The following is a 21,449-nucleotide window of genomic DNA, read 5'->3' on the forward strand; positions in this document are numbered from 1 at the left end:
GCGTCAACCGTAGATGATTTTAAAAAAATTACTACATTCTTCGAGCAGCATGGTAAAGAATTTTTTACCTACCAAATGGAGGAGGAGAAGAAGATATATGCCGTTATTAGGCATTTACTAATCGACGCTGATATTGCGTTGATTAAGGACGACCTGATATTCCAGGGAATATCAGACGCTGAGGTGTCCAGAATGACATCGACAATGACAAAGAAGCCAATACCTCTCTACCTGGTTAAAACCCAGAAAAAGGAAATCTTCGAAGTGAAGCGACTCTACAACCTCTGTATTGTGGTTGAACATAAAAAGAGGCCTGAAAGTCCAAGCCAGTGCTTTAGGTGCCAAAGGTACGGACATGCACAAAACAAATGCTCCTTCCCGTGGAGATGCGTGAAGTGCTCAGGAAGTCATAGCAGCAATGACTGCACACTCACCAGAAAAGGTGAAGAGAGAAATGCCACATGCGTCTTATGTGGAGAAGAGGGCCATCCAGCTAGCTACAAAGGATGTAGCGAGTTCAAGTTGGTGACCAGAAAGAAAAATTCCCGAAAATCAGTTGAACAGAAAAAGAAGGTGACAAAAACAACAACTTCTGAACAAAAAATTCAGGAAGTAGCGAAGACCCAACCTACAGAGCAGGAAAGGAAGAGGGAAACTCCAAAACCCGTCCAGAAAAAAGAAGGACAGAAAAAACTTACAATGAAACAGGCTGTGAACAGTCAACAGGAGAAGAAAAAGATATCTGAATCAGCCGATGATTTAGATATCTTCACAGAAAAAATTTTCAACAAGATAATGTTGAAAATTGAGAGGGAAATGCAGAAAAAACTCCAAGCATTATTCAGTAAACTGAATTTATGGACCTTACGGATATTAGGAAGAAATCCCTCAAGATAATCTCGTGGAACATAAACGGGATCAACACTCGGAAAGCCGAGATAGAACAAATAATATCAGAAAGACAACCTGATATTATAGCCCTACAGGAAACAAGAATAAACCGGAACAGACGACTGAATTTCATGAATTATGAAACATATAGATGTGACAGAATTACAAACACCGGAGGAGGAGTAGCAATATTGGTGAGAACAGATCTGAAACACTACTTTAAAAGTAGATCCGACGAAACACAAGGAAAAACAGAAAAAGTGACGATTGTTGCCGAATTAAATCGGCAAAGAGTCGAAATAACCTCGGCGTATAAGCCACCACAAAACAATCTATTGGAAGAAGATATAAACAACATGTTAATAATAATAATATATAATAATAAGCCATTTATTTTCCTACAGGAAGAACCCAATTACAGGAAATGAATAAAAATTGAACATTAAAGCAATATGAACTGAACCCAGAAAAAAAAAACTCACAACCGATCATTACACCACTCGATGGTAACAAAGAAAACTCAGTCTACTGTTCACACTCCAAACTGCATAAAAGTACTTCAATAATACATGGTAAAGTGTCAAAATTAATATCACAAACCGCAGAGATCGTATTGAAGGTCCGGCACATAAACTCAATCGGAGATTGCAGGAGAAGATTGGTCCTGGGAGTACGCAAGTAAAAAAGTTCCTGTGATCTCGAATTCTGCCTTCTCACTATGAAGTTGACCATAGCTAGTAACGATGGACAATCCGTTATGTCATTCACTACATTGTACAAAAATTTCACCGCCAGTACTTTTCGTCTAACTTCCAAAGAGGAGACTCCAAATCTGTTCAAAAGCAAGCCATACTCTGAACCTCTCACTGGGTAGACACCATCCTCCCTCCAAACAAGGTACTTCAGGAAACGCTTCTGAATTGATTCAATGCGCTGTCTGTGACAATTGTAGATGGGATTCCAAGCTACAGAGCCATAGTCCAACCTGCTTCTTATTAATGCATTGAAAAGGCACAAAAAGGTTGATGTGTGAGTAAAATATCTGCAGTTGCGTATTATGAAACCATAAACCTTCGAGACAGAAAGCACTAACTGATCAACGTGCGGGATGAAAGTGAGTCTACTATCAAAGATCACACCCAAATCCCTAACCTCGGATACTCTCGCCAACAAATTACCGCACACTGTGTAGGGGAACACAACAGGTTGCCTACTCCTCGTGAAAGACATGACGCTACATTTAGAAATATTTAGGCTGAGCTTGTTAACAACACACCAATGATACAACCGCTCTAAATCCTCCTGAAGCCCCTCGCAATCACCTGAACTCATTATCCTGCGGAAAATTTTCAAATCATCGGCAAAGACCAGCTTTGCACTCTCTATTACATCGATGATATCATTTAAAAACAATATGAATAAGAGAGGGCCCAGATTAGATCCCTGAGGTATACCGGATGTAGCAGCATACTCTTCTGAACGGAAGCCTTCGATCTGAACATATTGCCGACGATTGAACAGGTAAGATGCGATCACTGCCAGCAATGTATGTGAAAAGCCGAACTTACATCTGAGTTTTTCAATAAGGATTTCATGACAGATCTTATCAAAAGCCTTCTGGAAATCGGCAAACATAACATCCACCTGATGACCCTCATCCAGGCTACGAGTCAAAAACTCGGTAAAGCAAACGAGGTTACTGATGCATGACCTCCCACCCATAAAGCCGTGCTGCTCAATATTGATCAGGTGTTTCACAACTGGGTAGATCTCGTTATATAAAATAATCTCGAAAATTTTCGAGAAGTTGCACAACAGAGATATAGGCCTATAATTCCCAATCTGTGATCGATCTCCTTTCTTCAACACAGGCACAACCTTAGCGAGCTTCCACATATCTGGGTATATTCCAGTATTTAATATTAAGTTAAAAATATGGCGTAAGGGTGTCAACAGCGCAGCGATACAATCTCTTACCAAATAGCTTGGCACACCATCCGGCCCAGCCGTTGCTTTGTCGCCCAACCTCTTCGCAGCCCTTAGAATCTGAGCATCCGTGATTGAATCGACTGAAACCTGTAATCGAGAAATCTCCTGGAACAGGGGCACGCTCACAGAACAAACATCATCAAATACGCTACCGAAGTAAGTACCAAAAGCGTTAGCGATATTCTTCGTCCCCTCGATAACCTGAGAACCATTTACCATCCTTCCTGGAATACGAGAATTACCTCTTTTATCGTGCACAAACTGCCAGAACCTATCGGGCTGAGTGCTAACATATTCTTCTGAGTGCCGAATAAAACTTCCATACTCAGTGTGCAACAAGGCCTTCAATCTGCGGCGGACATTGCAAAAATGTTGAAAATCAAAATCACTTCTATACTTTTTATAGTTCGAGAAGGCTTTTTCCTTTAGGAGTATACATTCAATAATTTCCGTAGTGTACCAGGGAGGAAATCTCCTCTTTCGTTTTCTCTTCAAAGGAACAGTGTCCTGAAAAATTGCATCGAGTATCGAATAGAATTCCCCACACGCAACATTGGTATCAGCTATATTTGTGATGAATGACCAATTGACCTCAGAAATCATCCTATACATCGAGATGAAATTTGCTCTCCTGAAGTTGTACTCCCTGAATTCATTATTTCCGCCCAAATCAAGGTTAGAGTTATTCTTCTTCACGTCCAGCCTAAGCAGAAATGGCGGATGGTGAGAGTCAACAGAAACATATGCAGGGACCTCAGAATCCATTTCACATAATACATTGGAGAACACCAGATCTAAGAGCCTGTTGTTAACATTAAGCTGCGAGTTGAACTGAACTAAGTCCAAAACACTCGAAAAAACTCCGAGTGCTGAAGTTCTCGGATCGGAAGATGAAGAAGAAACAAACTCAGGAGCGTTGAAGTCCCCAAGTATTAAAAGTTGTTTACCATGAACAATATCAAGGGATGAGAGAGCCTCAAGAAATAAATCATAGGATGGAACATCAATTCTAGGCGGAATATACAAGCATACAACCAAAAAATTCTTCGACCCCAACTTTATCGTGCAACCAACGACATCAACAGTGGGCACCAATTGGTGCAGTATGGAAAGATCTACTCGCTGTGCATTCAAATAACTCCGAAAAGCCAGAAGGGTACCTCCTCCCATGGTCGCATTCGCAGCCACTCGATCTCTGTCACATCTGAATACGTCATAATCAGGTGGAAAAATCTCGGAATCGACAACCCCATCGGAAAGCCATGTCTCACTCAAACACACAATGTCACAATCACCACATGAAACGGAAGAGTAAAATTCATGAGTCTTAGTATTCAGTCCGCGAACGTTTTGGTAATAACAAGTAAGTGTGGTATCACTATAATTGGGCGACACTAGTTTAACGCATTTACAACCACAGGAACGATCTTAGGAACACCACGGAAAAATCTAATTGTTACATCTTCACCATCTTTTTTCCTCAACTCAGCCTCACTCTTCAACTCCCTGAAGTAGTTGGCCTGTCTTGGAGTCCAATCATTTGTGATGTTCAAATGGGAGTATTTAGAATCCTTCTTGAGATTTCTGGACATCTTGAGCAACGTTAGGGGCTGCGATGGATTGGAAAACACAATCTTTACTGGACGTGGTCTCCCAGACGATGATCCCTGCTTTCCCAAACGAAAAACTTCAACATCCGACGCAGGAAGTGTCTTATCCAGGACTTTTATTACGTCCTTAACTGCTTTAGAATCGAGTTCCTTTCTCGCCTCTATCGCAACATTCGGTGGTTGTTCAGGGAGCCCATAAAGGATAACGTTATTTTTACGTTTGAGGCGCTCTTCAAACTCTACAATAATCTCCTCAAAAGAGCTATTAGAAGCCATCTGGGCTTGAGGACGCTGGACAGTCTCCACTGCATCCTTTAGTTGTTTAATCTCATTTTGAAGAGAAACTATAACGCTCTTCAAAGATGTTATATCATTTCCCATGCTTTCGCACTGTCTGCAGCTCCAAGAAATAGATTTCCGAGAGTTAATAACTCTCACTTCAGAAGTCCCAATATTGAGACAAGTATTGCCGAAGTCATTGCGACAAATAGCGCAAGTTAAAATCAAATGGCTCCCGAATTGTTTACCACAACAATGACACTGTTTTCCCGACATTATCAAAATATTGAAAATTATATTGTGATGAATAAAAATCGAATAAAAGGGAAAGGTAAGGTTAACAAAAAACAAGCTTCACTTTCATGGGCCTATATGAAAGTCTTCAATCACAAGGTGAAAGGAGGGCCTCGGCAAAAAAAGGTGTATACAAACAGAGGTACGACAATGAGTAAGGAATTCCGTATGATTAATCCTTATATCAGCTGGCAGATAAGAACAGCTGTACTCGCACAGATATCTGAAATATGTGAGTTTCGAATCTGTACCGATTAACGGGAAATATAATCAAAAGAATTATTCAAAATCAACGATATCAGCGATGAAACTATGTGAAAAATTATACAGACTTCCACTCCGTGTTCAGAGTTACAGGTCCACCACCGCAAAAAAAAAAATTAAGCGGAAAATCCACAATCACCGACACAAATCCGAGAGCAAAACTGTCAACGTCTTAACTCGTTCATATGCTTAGTTGGAAGGATCAAACCCGAAAATCTCCATCGGAGATTTCAACTGTAAATCCCCATTATGGAATAGCATAACAGAGAATAGAAATGGCAAAAAACTCAAAGATTTCGCCTAAAAACAAAATGCCATAGTTATTGGACCAGAGCTACCGAAATATCTTGCTTTTGGAAGAGGAATACCAGATGTAATAGATATCGCGATATTGAAAAATATAACTCAAGAATTCTCGATTGAAACTTTGGAAGATGGAACCTCAAACCACAATCCCGTGGAATTGACAATTGGAGAAGAACCAAGAGAAAAACTGCTGGAAATAAGAGAATATACCAATCGGACTAAATACAGCCATTTAATACAATCGGAAATAACAGAAATTCCAACAATAAGCACTCCAGACGATCTGGAATGTGCGGTTGATAAACTGGAAGAGATTATATTGAAAGCTTACGAAAAAAGCACGAGAAGAGTGAAGAGACCAGCACCAAGTCATCCGCATGGCGAAAGAAGTAGAAGATCTTATACAAGAAAATCGAAGACTTAGAAGAATATATAGGATGAACAAAAATGATCTAAATAGAAGGAACCTCAACCGACATAGCCAAGTCCTGAAAAATGCCCTGAAAGATCTAAGAACAACCAGATGGAACAAAAGGGTTCAAGAACTGAATACTATCGATCATTCTGCATGGAGAATGCAAAAAAGCCTACGAGGAGAAAAGACCAAAATTCCACCCCTACACGGAGAAAGGGGAATGGCTTATACCAATACTGATAAGGCAGATGCATTGGCGGACTCGATCGAACGAGAATCGAGAATAAATTACAGGATAGACGACGATAATGAAGATTTGGAAGAACTGGTTGAAGAAAATGATGAAGAAATGGATGAATTACCAGCGACTGCTGAAATAGACAAGCCAACATCGCCAAATGAAATCAGGGAACTAATTGGAAGTTTGAAGAAGAGGAAAGCTCCCGGAAGCGATAAAATAACGAATGTTATGTTAAAGAAATTACCTAGAAAAGGTATAGCCGCTCTAACAAATATCGCGAATGGAATTATGAGGACAGAACACTACCCAGAAAAATGGAAAACAGCAGAAGTCATAGTATTCAATAAACCATTCAAAGAGAAGAAGTTTCCACAAAACTACAGACCGATAAGTCTACTGTCGGTGTTAGGGAAAGTAGTAGAAAGAATTATCGCCACGAGGCTAAACGAGGAAACCGAAAATCTGGAACTAATACCACCAGAACAGTTCGGATTCAGAAGAGAGCATTCAACAGAACAACAATTATTAAGGCTCACAGAGTACATAACAGAGGGATTCCAAAATAAACAAGCTACAGGTCTTATTTTACTAGACGTCGCCAGAGCATTCGACAGAGTATGGCATGAAGGATTAATATATAAGGTGAGATGTGCTGGATATGCGATCAAAATATGCAAGTTGATCAGGAATTATCTCAAAAATAGAAGATTTTACGTAAAAGTGGGAGGAGAATGCTCCTCAACAAGAGATATAGAGGCTGGAGTACCCCAAGGATCAGTACTTGAGCCACTTCTGTACAACATATACATCCACGATATTCCGAAAAATCCAAGAATTATGCTAACGTTATATGCTGACGATACAGGCATAGCAACTCGACACCGAAACCCTGAAATAATAGAACGAGTTCTATAAGAGTCGATTGACGAAACAAATGACTGGTGCATAAAGTGGAAAATCAAGCTCAATGGACAAAAGAGCCAAGCAATATTACTACAGAGAAGACTGCGACCCACAACAAAACTGGATGTTGACGGCGAAGAAATCGACTGGAAAAATGAAGTAAAATATTTAGGAATAACGCTTGACAAAGGACTTACCTGGAAAAGTCATATCAAACAAGCAATCGACAAAACGAAAGCAGCGATGAATAGACTCTATCCTCTGATAGGAAGAAGAAGCCACATGTCGAAAGAGACAAAATTGAAGATAATCAAAGCCGTTGCTAGGCCTCAACTGACTTATGGATCAGTTGCCTGGGGTTTCGCGGCAAAGAGCCATATCAAAAGAATTCAGGCCACTGAAAACAAGCTGCTACGATGTGCAATAGATGCACCTTGGTTTGTCAGGAATAGACAGATTTATAAGGACCTGAAATGGGAAACCATAACGGAATTCATGAACAGAAAAGCGGAGAAATTATTCGAAACAGCGAAAAACCATCCGAATCAAGAACTCAGGAGACTAGTGGACTACGACCCAGAGGAAGACAAAAGGAGAATGCGAATTTACCGAAGGAGACCAAGAGATCAATTAAAAAGAGATTAAAATAACAACAGAAACTTATTGAAAAATTCAATAAAGTGTTAATCCAATAGAGGATAAACACACAAATCCCAGCACGATAGTGTGCGAGAAGAAAACCGACCACGAGATGAACGGTTTATAGGCAAATGCCCGGAACCAAAATTCAAGAAGCAGTAGGGTTTTTAGTGGGTCTCGAGCTCAGGAGAGTGAGAAACCCCACACTGTTCCCCCTCAGGAGATGAGGGCGGTTCGTCTGTCTTGCAGATTTTCCCCCTGCTACACAAAAAAAAAAAAAGGAATGTAACCTCAGAACGTGATTGGAATATCGTGGGCGAAAGCTTTTATTTACAAAGTAAAATGGCGGACGGTTATCTCGCACGTGGCGTTGCTCTAACAAAGGATCAGGTAAAAAGCGTACCTCTCGGCAAGGAAGGTCGGGTAATTCTGTCTTAGACCTATGCATAGAGAAAGCAGATAACATAGAAGCACAGGGTGCACAGAGCATGGGTTCTATACTCTTATTCTTCCTTTGACATTCATCATCGGACATTATCATTATATTATAAAGGGGGTCAAAATTAACATTTGCTAACACGGCCATACTGACCATTGAAACGTCCTCGTTTCACTTATCTTAATAACAAACAACATTGTTAAAGAGAACTTGTAAACATAAAACAGTTTAATCTTGTGTACATGGCTCTGTTTGATGCGCTGGCTCGCGCTGCGGCATTATTATAGGTGGAAAAAAAGCCAAGCGAGAAAAAAACCACCACCGCTTACATGCTCATAAGTTGAATGTAAATTAGAACTGAATAGCCAAGAATGAAAGAAAATCAAACCTTGCTGACCAAAAGAAACTATTATCAGACTATAGCATTGCTCAGAGGTATACCACACAGGACTTCGCCTAAGTCCCGGGCATGCGTGTCAATACTACAGTTCAGATAAAATAAAAGCGAAACCAAAAACAATAAAGTGTAAATTATCATGATCTACCATAGCATTGCTCAGAGGTATTCCACACAGGACTTCGCCTAAGTCACGGGCATGCGTGTCAATACTACGGTTCAGATAAAATAAAAGCAAAACTAAAAACAATAAAGTGTAACACCTGTTACACCAGAAAACAAAAATAAGCGAACCTCCCTGGTCTTCGCAATGACATTAAAACCATTCAAAGAAGCTAATATCTCAAGGCTATCAAGTTCTGAGCATATTAATTCAACTTAAATCGTATAAAACAGTATGAGCTTTTGTAGTGCAATGATAGATACAAACATTAAACAGTTAACATTTTCACAGTTTTTGTTAGATACACTGTCACATTGAAAATTTCACAATTCACAAGGATCTTCAGGCCAAATACTTAATTGTTCCTGGCCTGCCGTGGTCGTTCTATTCTGGCCGCCTATCCTTTTCAGTACATATCGATCATTCGGTAAGACAGCCTTGATTTCAAAAGGGCCAATAAATTTTGGCTTCAACTTTCCTCCATTAGATAGTTGTGTCACTTCCATTACAACTTTTTGGTTAACTTCAAACGGGTAACTAGCTTTTCGGGTTTCATCGAATTTCTTCTGTGTATGCTTGGTTGCAACATTGAGCTTCTCCCTAAGAGCTTCTTTATTGACTTCTATTGGCTTTACTACTATATCGCTTAATAGGTTCATGGTAGCTGTTAATCGTTTATTCGCGTTTTTCATCAAAACAGCTGGGGCATACCCTGTCGATTTATTAACTGTATTATTCAAGTCATCTTCGACTTTCGGTAGGGCTTGGAACCATAATTTCTCTTCCTTTTCGTTAAGAATGCACCTCAATGCATTGAAAACAGTTCTCATAACTCGTTCGACTTTTCCGTTTCCTCGTGGTAGTCCTGTGGCGATGAAATGCAATTTTACACCTTCTGTCTCAAGAAATTGCTTGAATTTCGATGATATGAATGCAGTTCCTCTGTCTGCTATTATTCTCTTCGGTTTTCCCAATTCTGCAAATGCCTTCTGTAGACCTTTTATACTTTCTTCTGTAGTTCTCTGCTTCAACGGACATAGTTTGATGAATCGTGTGAAACCATCGACAATCACTAAGATCTGGGTGCATCCAAAAGATTTCACTAATGGTCCTGCGTGATCTATGTGCCACGTATCCAATCTTTCAATTGGGACATCAGTAAGTTGACAAAAGCCAGCTCTTTTGCCAGTATGAGATTTGCCAACTGTGCAGGACCGGCAGCTTTGTACATATTTGCGAACGGTCTTACTCAGTCCTGGCCAAATCAAATCTTCTTTCATTTTGGCAATCATCTTCTCAAATCCTATATGGGAAGACTCGTCATGGTACAGCTTCATGATCTCCAGTCTCGCCAACTTTGGAACAAAACATCTGGCTGGATCAGTTCTCCTTGCCCTCCAATAAACGGTTCCGTCTTGTACTGAGAATCCCTCTTCATGTAAACTTCCATCTAGTAGTCCTATGCAGAAGGGGTCTGCCTTTTGCCATTCTCTGATAGATTGCGGAGAACCTGTAACATTACAGAGCGCCAGTATGTTGTTCTCACAGGGAAGATTTCTACTAAGATAATCAACATGCTTCATTTTTTCACCAGGACGATATTCTATCTCAAAATCAAAGTCCTGCAACCGAATCCACCAACGAGCTACTCTTGGAAGCAATTCCTTCTTCAGGGCTGTGGCTCTTACGGAATTACAATCGGTAAAAATTTTAAATTTAATGCCATACAAGTAATTTCGAAAATAGCTAGTGGCCTCTACAATGGCCAGCGTTTCAAGATCATACGAGTGATACTTAGATTCTACAAGAGTGGTTTTTCGACTAAAATAGGCTACCGGATGTGTTTTTATCTCCGAATCTGTTTGCATTAAAATTCCTCCAATTTCAACAGCGCTAGCATCTGTATGAAGTTCACTTTCCCAATCAGGATTGAAGATCCTAAGTATTGGTTTTTGCGTGAGTCGTGTTATAACTTCTGAGCGGATAATTTCACATTGCTCAGTCCATTTAAACTCAGAGCTTTTTCTTAGTAGAGAAGAAATTGGAGCGGTGAGTGTGGCAAAATTTTTTATAAACCTTCTAAAATAACTAGCAAGACCCAAAAATTGTCGTACACCTTTCACATCTACTGGTTGAGGGGTATTTTTGAGAGATTCTATTTTACTCGGACTAGGTTTTACAGTTCCTTTTTCTATTACAACGCCAAGAAATTCTATCGATGTTTTGAAGAATTCACATTTTTCATAATTTAAAGTAAATCCGCATTGAGATAATCGAGTTATAATTTTCTTCAGATTGTCGAGACCTTCTTCAATATTTTCACAGGGGCAAAGAACATCATCGACATAAACTAAAGCAATTATGTCTTTATAGTCTCCTAGAGCTCTATCAATAGCTGATTGGTAACATGGTGGCGAATTAATAAAACCAAAGGGCATTCTATTATACTCATAAAGTCCATCAGGGGTTATGAAGGCTGTGATGTGTTTTGAACTTTCTTCAATTTCAATTTGGTGGAAACCTGACTTCATATCGAGCTTCGAATAATATTTGGCGTTTGCTAATAGGTCTATTTGATTTTGAATTCTCGGCAAAGGATAATTAATTCGAAGGACCTTTTTGTTCAATTCTCTATAGTCTACGCACAATCGTATCTCACCATTACGTTTCCTAACTAGAACAATGGGACTTGCATAATTTGATTCGCTAGGCCTAATGATGCCAGATTCTTGTTGTTTTTTGATTATTTCTTTAACTTTCAGTCGTTCCTGATAGGATAAATTTCTAGCACGAAAAGCAATAGGATTATCATCCTTCAATTGAATTTTCAATCTACCTGTGGTTACTGCTTCAGGTTTTGATTGAACTGACTCGTTTATAATTTTCATGATTTTAATCTTAAGTTGTTCGTCCAATCCTGACAAATCTATTTTTGACTCGGCTTTACTATCGATTGAGAGGACTTTGAAGGGTCTGAATGTAGTTTCAAAGTCGACGCAGTTTTTATCAACCTTTAGTTGAATATCTTTTTCTCTGAGAATATCCATTCCTATTAACGCATCAATATTTGTGTGAGGGATTATGTGATCACTAACAACATTAAATTCAATTTCTATGGCAAGTCCGCGTTTGTAAAATAGAATGCAAGTTGTTCCTATAGTTTTACATAAAACATTTCCTATTCCTGAGATGAATTTCTGTTTGAGAACGATGTCGCAATTCAATTTCTTAGCAATACTTTCTTTGACTAGACTTATATCTGAGCCAGTATCTATTAAATATGAGATTTGTACGAAATTATTGTTATGTTTGAGTTCCCCTTCTGGATATTGGCAAATCTTTGAAGAACTTTTAGCGATCAACGTTTTGTTAGGCGAATTCGCATTTTCTCGTTTAGCGAAACAAAATTTTTCAAGATGTCCTTTTCTTTTGCAAAAATTACAAATTAAAACTTGTCTCTCATAAGGAGGGTTTTGTGCACGTCTTTTTGTCGATCTGCAGTCAACTGCTTTGTGTCCTAAATAACCACATTTTCTACATTGACCATTGAATCTACTTTCTGTCTCTACTTTCATTTGATTATTTGATCTTTTCCTACTATTATCTGAGACTAGTGGAGCGTCGGAATCATATGAAGAAAGCAATTTCATCAGCTCCATCTCGTCCTTAGGTTCTTGTAATACTACTCCATTCTTTACTTCGGTATTAGTAATATCATGTGTTACCAAGCTCAAAACTATTTCCCAGGGAAACTTATTATAAAATTTCCTGATCGAATTCAACTTGACATGAGCATACTCTACTAATGAACTAAAATTTGCGCTACTTATCAACATGCTCTCTTTAAGCCTCGTAGCCGGAGTTCCTTTCTCAGGGAACGCTATCTCTAAATCCCTAGAAAATGTTGACCAATTTCTAAGAATCGGTTTCCAATTTTGATAAAATTTGGCTGCACGGCCTTTCAGGGCTTGCCCAGCTTTCAATACTACAACAGTATCAGACATACCTGTTTCGAGTTTAATTCGATCTACTTCCTCAATCCACTCCTTGGTAGAAAAGGGTGTATCGTCGGGGTCAAACTGGGCTAACGACAATTGTGCGGTCACCACGTGGTCAGTGTCGTTCCTTGAACTAGACATGTTGGCTAGCAGCTCCATCATCTTCATTTGAAGTTGGGCCTGGTTCTCCATTATCCGCATTACCTAAATGGCTTCACTTTCTTGGGGAGCGTTGTTGAGATTTTGCTGATCCATTTTGGCTTACTCTTGTAGATTCTCACAAAAACCAAACGATTTTCACTCACACAATAGGGTCCTCAATTTCTTCTTTCGAAAGAAGAAATTAATTCGCACTTCTGATGTAAGATACAAAAACGCAAGTTGTATCGTGGGCGAAAGCTTTTATTTACAAAGTAAAATGGCGGACGGTTATCTCGCACGTGGCGTTGCTCTAACAAAGGATCAGGTAAAAAGCGTACCTCTCGGCAAGGAAGGTCGGGTATTTCTGTCTTAGACCTATGCATAGAGAAAGCAGATTACATAGAAGCACAGGGGTTCACAGAGCATGGGTTCTCTACTCTTATTCTTCCTTTGACATTCATCATCGGACATTATCATTATATTATAAAGGGGGTCAAAATTAACATTTGCTAACATATATATATATATATATATATTTATTTGAAACATTCTAGGAACATTCGTAATGTTTTGAGAATATCCTATGAACATTCTTCGGAATATCCTACAACATACCATTTTTCCACTTTGTAAGAATATTCTCAGAACATTTGTGCTTTCTGGGAAATTGAGTACATATCTATATCACCAACTCAACAAGTTTAGAACCTCGTGAGAAGAAGATGGAAATTAAGCTAAATCCCTGGATCACTAATGGGCTTATTGAATCAATTCAGCAAAGAAATTTATAAAGAAAAAAATTGGTGCGAAAATATTCAGTTGAACTAGAACAAGAATATCAGAAATATCGAAACAAACTTAATGACTTGATTAGAAAGACTAAGAACGATTTTTATAAACATAAAATAGAAGAAGCTAGTGGAAACTATAAACAAATTTGGAAAATTGTTAACGAAGTATCTGGCAATGTATCAGACAGAAAGGAAATAGCTATTAGAACTAAACATGGCGAAGTTGTGTCAGACAAGAGTGCAACAGCTAATATTTCCGATGAATATTTCGGCAGTATTGAAAACGAAACGGCTGGTACAATCGGGAAGGTGAATCTGCCCAGGTATTTTCTTAGAGAAGCCTCGGTTCAGTCTACATTATTCTTTGAACCGGTGGATAAAAATGAATTATGCAATATCATATTGAAATTGACCACCTGAATACAAAGTTGATAAACAGAAACACCGCCAAGGCTTTTGATGCCATATCACATAAACTACTGCTTGAGAAATAAGAAAATTATGGTGTAAGAGGACTGGCATTGAAACTTATATCAAATTATTTGACAAAAAGGCTACAGAGGGTGAAGATTGGAAACAATATTAGTGGAGAAGTTCGTGTTACTACTGGTATACCGCAGGGAGCTGTTCTAGGAGGCCTAAGGCCGATATTTTTCCTTGTTTATATAAATACAGTACAATCGCGATACTGTGAACACTCGCTCGTTAGAACAGCTCAATAGCGTGAAAAACATTGTTTCTGCCAAAAAGGGTGCAAACTAAGATCTCACACTTTTTTCAACCATTGTAAATCTTCGATAAGAATGTATTTTAGTTTTATTAGATAATAAATCTGTATAGCAATATGTCACTAATCTGTGACAAACTTTTTTCCAAAAAATTTGATAATCAGGTTATAATTCAAAAACCGCTTGAGTGGTTGCACATATCATACATCAAATCAGTGTAAAATTAAACGAAGAATTCGAATATGTAAAAATATACAGGGTGTTGCATTTGAAATAACGAAGTTACATTCGTTTCCGGTGAAACCGGAAGTAGATTCCGCTTGAAAATATTTTGCAATTAAAGTTCATGTTCTCTAAAACGAAAATCCAAAATCTTGAATCTGTATTACAATTCCTTCCTCGAAAACTTCTAATGAAACACTTAAAAAAATCACCCTGTATATTTACCATTTTTAATGTAACTCAATATATATTCTTGTTTTAGAGATGGCTCAAAATGTTGGAATTACTGAAATAATTTTTTGGATTCTTTTTTTCCCGGCAGTTTGGTCATTAAATTAGAATTTTTTCCCTTCATATTTTTATTACTTATATCTGTTTTTAAGTATATCCACATCTATAAAAGCTTTAGGTTATTGATATACTCTATCATATTTCATATATTTTGGTTAACCAGGTTACTGTCACGCAAAGTTTAAACATTTTTGCTGCTCTTAGGTTGTGTTTGGGAATTCCAATTATGGATAAAAAAAAAAGAAACCAGTGGTACGATCAAGCGCAAACCACTCCAGGAAAGAGAAGATAGTAGTTAACAAAAATTAACCAAAATTGACAAATTTTTTATTCAGCTTTTTACAAGTAGTAACGACCGAAATATTTTTATTGATAATGATAGTGACCCAGATAGAGATAATGTGAGCGGTGCAGCGCTCTTTGAGAATAAGGAGCCTTCTGAAGAAAATTTCAAGTTTTTGCCGATGAAAATACCGCCGCCGATGACGCCGATGACGATGTCTGCATGCCACAGGTAGAAGAAGGGGTGTTGTCTACATCATCATTTCTCGAAAATGCGAACGACTCGGGAAACTTCAAGAACAAAATATTGAGTGCGGATAAAAAACGTCAAATTTTCTCTGCAGCCTCCGGTCGTTTTTCAAAAGACTTCAACCAAAACAAGAGGTGTTTTTCTAATCATACTTCTTTTCAACTCCTAAATATGGATCAGTTCATCGGTTTTGGCTATGTTATTCTAAAATACTAGACGCAATCTATCGTCAACACTGCTGGTTATTTTCATGGTGTACTGGCATTGGGGACATTTATCAGGAAGAATTAAACAACACAGATTTTCGAGTGGACATGTGGAAGCATGTGCTGTGTATGAACGTTGGAAAAAAATATACTATTGATAAGGAAATTGAAGATGAAATTATCGAAGAAGAGTCATTTTGGAAAATGTTCCTTCGCAAAGAATTTTTTTTAACTTTGAGTGGACATCGAAAAGACTTAGGGCGTTTTCCCACCAAAGCTACGCAACAGCGACACGATTTAAACGCGTTCAAATTGTGTCGCTGTTGCGTAGCTTTGGTGGGACAACATGGGATGAAAACGAAAGATACACGCTGGGGATATCGGATCGTTGTCGCGTCGCTGTTGCGTTGCTTTAGTGGGACAAGGCCCTCAAGCTCGACATCTCGATAAATAAGGCTTGAAAAAAAAAATGTTAACAAACCTAGTTTTTGTTTTTAAAGTTTAACTCTGTACATAACATTTTTTCCTCAATAATTGTAGAACTATTCTCACGAAAGACACTCGTGTCGGGTACATACTTATGGTATGTAAACAGTATGTAGCTTGGCCGATGAAGAAATTACGATAAAGTTGGCTTTGCATCTTTGAAGTATTCATATTTCGACTTGATAAAAACAAAATAATTTATTACGGGGCCCCACTTCTTTTTTTGCACCAGGGCCCTTGACTACCTAGCTACGCCACTGGATTTGAGCACATTCATTCTTCAGCTCCTGACCACTTGTCTTACAAAGACACGCCTACAGAATATCAATAACAACTTGATTTTTTTTCTGATAGCGACGCTGGTATATCGACTGACCAAGAAGAACTAAGGGATTTGAACAGTTGCTGTAGATTGGTAGTACCACCATCAACACCCGATATAAGAAATATACAGAACGAGAACAAAAATCCTTCCCAAAATACGAAAGTTCGCAGAAAAGCTCACATTCCGAGAAGCAGGCAAAGCATCCACGTAAAGAGGAACAATTCTAATAGGACAATAGCACCGGTGAGGTTTTTAATATATATTATAACCTGAAAACCTAGTCTATTAATATTTCTAGATTTGAAGCTTTGTCTGATATCCATAAAAAGATTATCAGACAGGCTTCACCTCTCTATATTTTCCAGGCTTTGACTAATTTCTATGACAAAAAATTTATATTGAACGGAATCCAGAAATATTCAACTTTTTATAATGTGAACTTTTAATTTGACAAGATCGTTCATATAACATGAACGGAGATCTATTTCAATTCGAGCAATCGAGAATAGGGCGATCCTGAGGGAAGCAATTTGATGCAGCAATCTATAGAAGCAATTCTATGCATTGAAGATTTGGAAAGGGTTTGTGTTGCGCTGCGATGTTAAGGTTCAATTACACCGAGTATATGAACCGAGATTGGACATAACTGGCGTGGAGGAAAAAAACTCGTTTATATTTATGTCGATTACGAATCTTAACGTCGCCGTCCGTTAGCATGGAGTATCTCTCCTTACTCCACTCCATAAACAAAACAGATGTCAATGTTAGAGACATTTTCTTTGAATTTTAATCGGAGTTTAAGTTAAGCGGTTTTATCATCCTTTGGTCAAATAATTGGCCCTGGGATCTACTTTGACGCTCACCAAAGCTTCTTTCGCTGCTATGTAGATTACAGTTCACCGTCCATTTCCAGTGTGTTAATGATCGGCAGTATTTGGGAGGGCTTAAAAAAGGTTATCTCCTTACTACTGCCAATTTCTCGTCCTATGCATTTTATGCGTTAATTGTCTATTATGTTAGGGGAATAGCCGTATGAAAACCGGACTCTTAGAATCCTACCGATCGTATTTAAGTTATTTTGAATTGAACACCCTCGAAGAATGTTTGAATAGATGTAAATATTACGAAAATAGGAAACAAGAATGGTCATATTGCGAATTTTCAAGGAGAAATCAGGGCACTGAAAACCTGTTTCTCGTCAACCGAATATCAACCAAAGTAGAAATAGTTACGCACTACAAAAACCTATCTTCAGTCAAAATCAGTATTCCAATACAAATACGCAGGGAAAAAGTTTTCCTTATCCAATAAATAAACCAATCAATAATTGTCAAAACTTCACAACCAATCGACAAGTATTCGGCACTAAACCGGGTTCAAACTTGTATAAAACTTAACCAAAACCAACCCCCATGTCAATCTCAACAAGAAATACTTTTAAGCCATCTGTTACGCCAATGTCTATTTCTACTAGAAGAACCGGAAAATAACAAAAACCGAACTTCATTTCTGACGAATTGTTCAATTTAAAATCAGATAACGAAAATCCACAGGCATTTGAAACAGAATACGAAAATGAAAAAATTAATTCTCAAGAACAATGGGAAGTAAATTATGAAGACGAAACTTTTCAGGCAACTCCCTCGGAACTCAACGAAACCTAGATTTGAATTGTGTTAAAATCAAATCAAAACTATCCTATACTTACCTCCTAGGTGTAGATTTAAGAATTTTCATTGATTCAGGCGCAACCAATTCAGTAATTTATAGAATACCGGCTTATGAATTTTTTTTACATTTTCCATACAAAGAACCATTCAGTGTGTCAGGTTTAGGAAACAACGTTGAAGCAGCTGATAATTTGAGTATTCCAATCCAGGAATTTATGAAAACATTCATTTACATATAGTCGACTAGCAAAAAAAAATTTGACGGATTAGGTATTAGGCACTTACCGATTTACAGAGATTAGGTGCAAAAATCGATTATCAAACGCACACACTGGAGATCAATGATTTGAAAATACCGTTTAACCTTGAGTATTCCACTACAAAACTGAAACCTAATAAAATTATTGCGAAAATTTATGTGAAAATACCAGTTAATATAAAAAATGGCGATGTTTTTTTACCTGAGATAAATTTCAAAGAATTTTCAACACCAGAATGTATTGCACAAGCAAATGACGGATTCTGTTGCATACCAATTGCATAACCAATTAAAAGTAACATTCAAACAAACTTTTCTTAAAGAATACCTGTTCAATCCTTACTCGAAACTGAAATAATGACACCGCCTATTAAAAATCAGAAATTTAAATTTACCAAACGTATCAGAACCGCTCATTTAAACTAAGAAGAAAAAACAGAAATTTTGAAACTTTTCAATGAATTCCAAAATATTTTTATAATGCAAATTGTGACCTATCTTTCAGTAATATGGTTAAACACAAAATTAGAACCAAAAAGATGAAGAACCCGTTCATGTTAAGTCCTTCAGACAACCCCCTTAGTATGGAAAAGATCATTCAAGAACAGATTCGAACATAACTTGAGGAAAAATTATACGTCCATCGATATCAACTTATAGTGCCCCTGTATGAAGAGTAGATAAGAAAAAAGACGCATCTGGCGAAAAGAAATATAAAATGGTAATCGACTCTCGTCGCTTAAATGAAAAAACAATAGCAGAAATCTTGGATAACTTAGGAAAAAGTTGTTATTTTTCAACAATAGATATGGCGAAAGCCTTTCATCAGATCGAAATGGACCCCAGATTATATCGAGAAAACTGCATTCACAGTGAACAACGGACATTACGAATATCTTCTGTATAAACCACTATAAGGTTTGTGCGGTACACATAAAGAAAAATTGATAGCAATTTGTATTGCTTGATTCAATTAAATTCAAATTTTCTCAGTGAATAGTTTATTCAACAGTTGATTTTACAATGAATGTGTCGACTTTCGTTCCACATATGATCATATGAAATTATGCGCATTGCGCAGAAATCTTAGGTATAGGGTGGTCTATACATAACTGGAAAAACAGAAATAGCAATAATGATTTTAACAATGTCTTTTATGATATAAAACTGAAAACCTACATGATTAACATTTTAAGCATATCTTGTGGAAGAGGAAGAGAAATAATAATTTAAAATTTTTTATGATTCAAACTGAAGCAAGTACATAATTATTATTTTGAATATAACTGGCAAAACAGGAATAGAATTATACTTATAGTTATAATGCAAAAAGGGAATATTGGAACTTCAATCTCATAACTAAACTGAATCCAAGTTATCTTAATAAAACCAAGTCGGCCATTTTGTGGGTTACACCATTTATAACTCAAGATTGGATGAACTGTTTGTCATGAAAGATGATTTTTTTGATTCTTCTACAGCCGGGTTAACATAAAATACATTAAAACTCTGAAAAATTTCAAGAATAAAAAAAAAGGAAATATTTATCCTTCTTGCGAATAATGCCAGTAGGTGCCGCTACGGTTGATAGCGTTTTAATGAAAGTATTATATTTGATATCAAGTCGGTGAACTACATTGTCTGATGATATTATCGCATTTGAGTCCAGGTGTTATTACACCTATCTTTCTACCGAACCCTACGGAAAATTTTGTAATGCCCCCCACAGACTTCGTTCTTTTCCATCCGTTCGAATCGCCGCGATTCGAACCGTCGTTCCAAAAACTCCAAAAACCGATGTGTGTAGTGAAAAACCGTCGTTCCGAATCGTCGGTTTTTCACCACACACATCGGTTTTTGGCGTTTTTGGAACGACGGTTCGACTCGCGGCGATTCGAACGGATGGAAAAGAACGAAGTCTGTGGGCTGCATTAACAATTCGATTTTTGGCTATAGGAGATTCTTATGGAAGTGTCATGTACCTTTACCGAATTTAAAAACCATCAATATCGAAAATTATTACCGTCTGTCTGTGAAGCCATCGTAAATGGACTCCATTTCAAATGAATTGATTAAGTATGAAATCACGATTCGAGAGATCTGACCACAATTCAAAATAAATTAAATACCAAGACCCAATAACTTATCACGGTCCACAGGTGTTTTCGATGATATGACGCCAGAAGTGCAAGGAAATCCGAATCCCTTTGATGATTCGTCGGTTTACCGACATGAGACGGAACGGAATCGAGCTTTTTGAAACGTTTTGAAACAGGATTCGTTATTCGGCGTCGATGAGTGTTTACACCGCCTGTGCATATTGCGTGCATTGTTCACAAACAGTGCCTTATAATGAAACATTACTTTACCGGCATGTGAGCCCGAGCTCTCTGAAACGTTCGAAAACAGGGTTTGCGAACTCTGTTCGGCGCCGATGACTGTTTACACCGCCCGAACTACTGTTTGCAAAAACAGTGTTCGCGAATAATGCACGTTTGGTATAATAATGCGCCTTTAGAGCAGATAAACAACCTGTTGGAGCACATGAACGCCAATTCAACGCCCCTACAATGGACGATGTAGCAATCGTGATTGTGGGTGAAAACTTGGAAACGCGTGATATTGTTGTTATGCGTCGCAATACAGGAGAATTGCAACGAATATATCAAACGCACCATTCATACAATACTCTGGAATACCCGCTAATGTTTGGAGAGGTGATGATGGATATCATTTCAACATCAAGATGATAAATCCATTGAATGGTGAGAACCTATATTAAAATTTTAAATGTCTACTTAATAGAAATTTGAATTATTTGATTTTAACCCAGAAAACCACCAAGAAAGTAAGCTCGATGAATTATTATGCATTTCGTTTAATGGTTCGTCCAAATGCTGATAACTATTTGCTGGGATTTCGTTGATTGTTGCAGCAGCATTGTATGGACATGTATTGTGAAATTAAAAC

At 37.8% G+C, this 21,449-nt stretch overlaps 1 protein-coding gene across 2 annotated transcripts in view; it reads left to right on the plus strand.

The window, feature by feature from the left end:
- The window catches only part of LOC123310584 (cytosolic carboxypeptidase 2-like), a 799,664-nt gene that overhangs the window by 618,560 nt on the left and 159,655 nt on the right, over positions 1-21,449 (plus strand). For both annotated transcript variants that reach the window (XM_044894135.1, XM_044894134.1), the window contains one exon: positions 16,580-16,793. In XM_044894135.1, coding sequence (XP_044750070.1) covers positions 16,580-16,793 — 214 coding nt within the window. The remainder of the gene's footprint in view (positions 1-16,579; positions 16,794-21,449) is intronic.

This window comes from Coccinella septempunctata, chromosome 3 (assembly GCF_907165205.1).
Source record: "Coccinella septempunctata chromosome 3, icCocSept1.1, whole genome shotgun sequence".
Lineage (NCBI taxonomy): Eukaryota > Metazoa > Arthropoda > Insecta > Coleoptera > Coccinellidae > Coccinella > Coccinella septempunctata.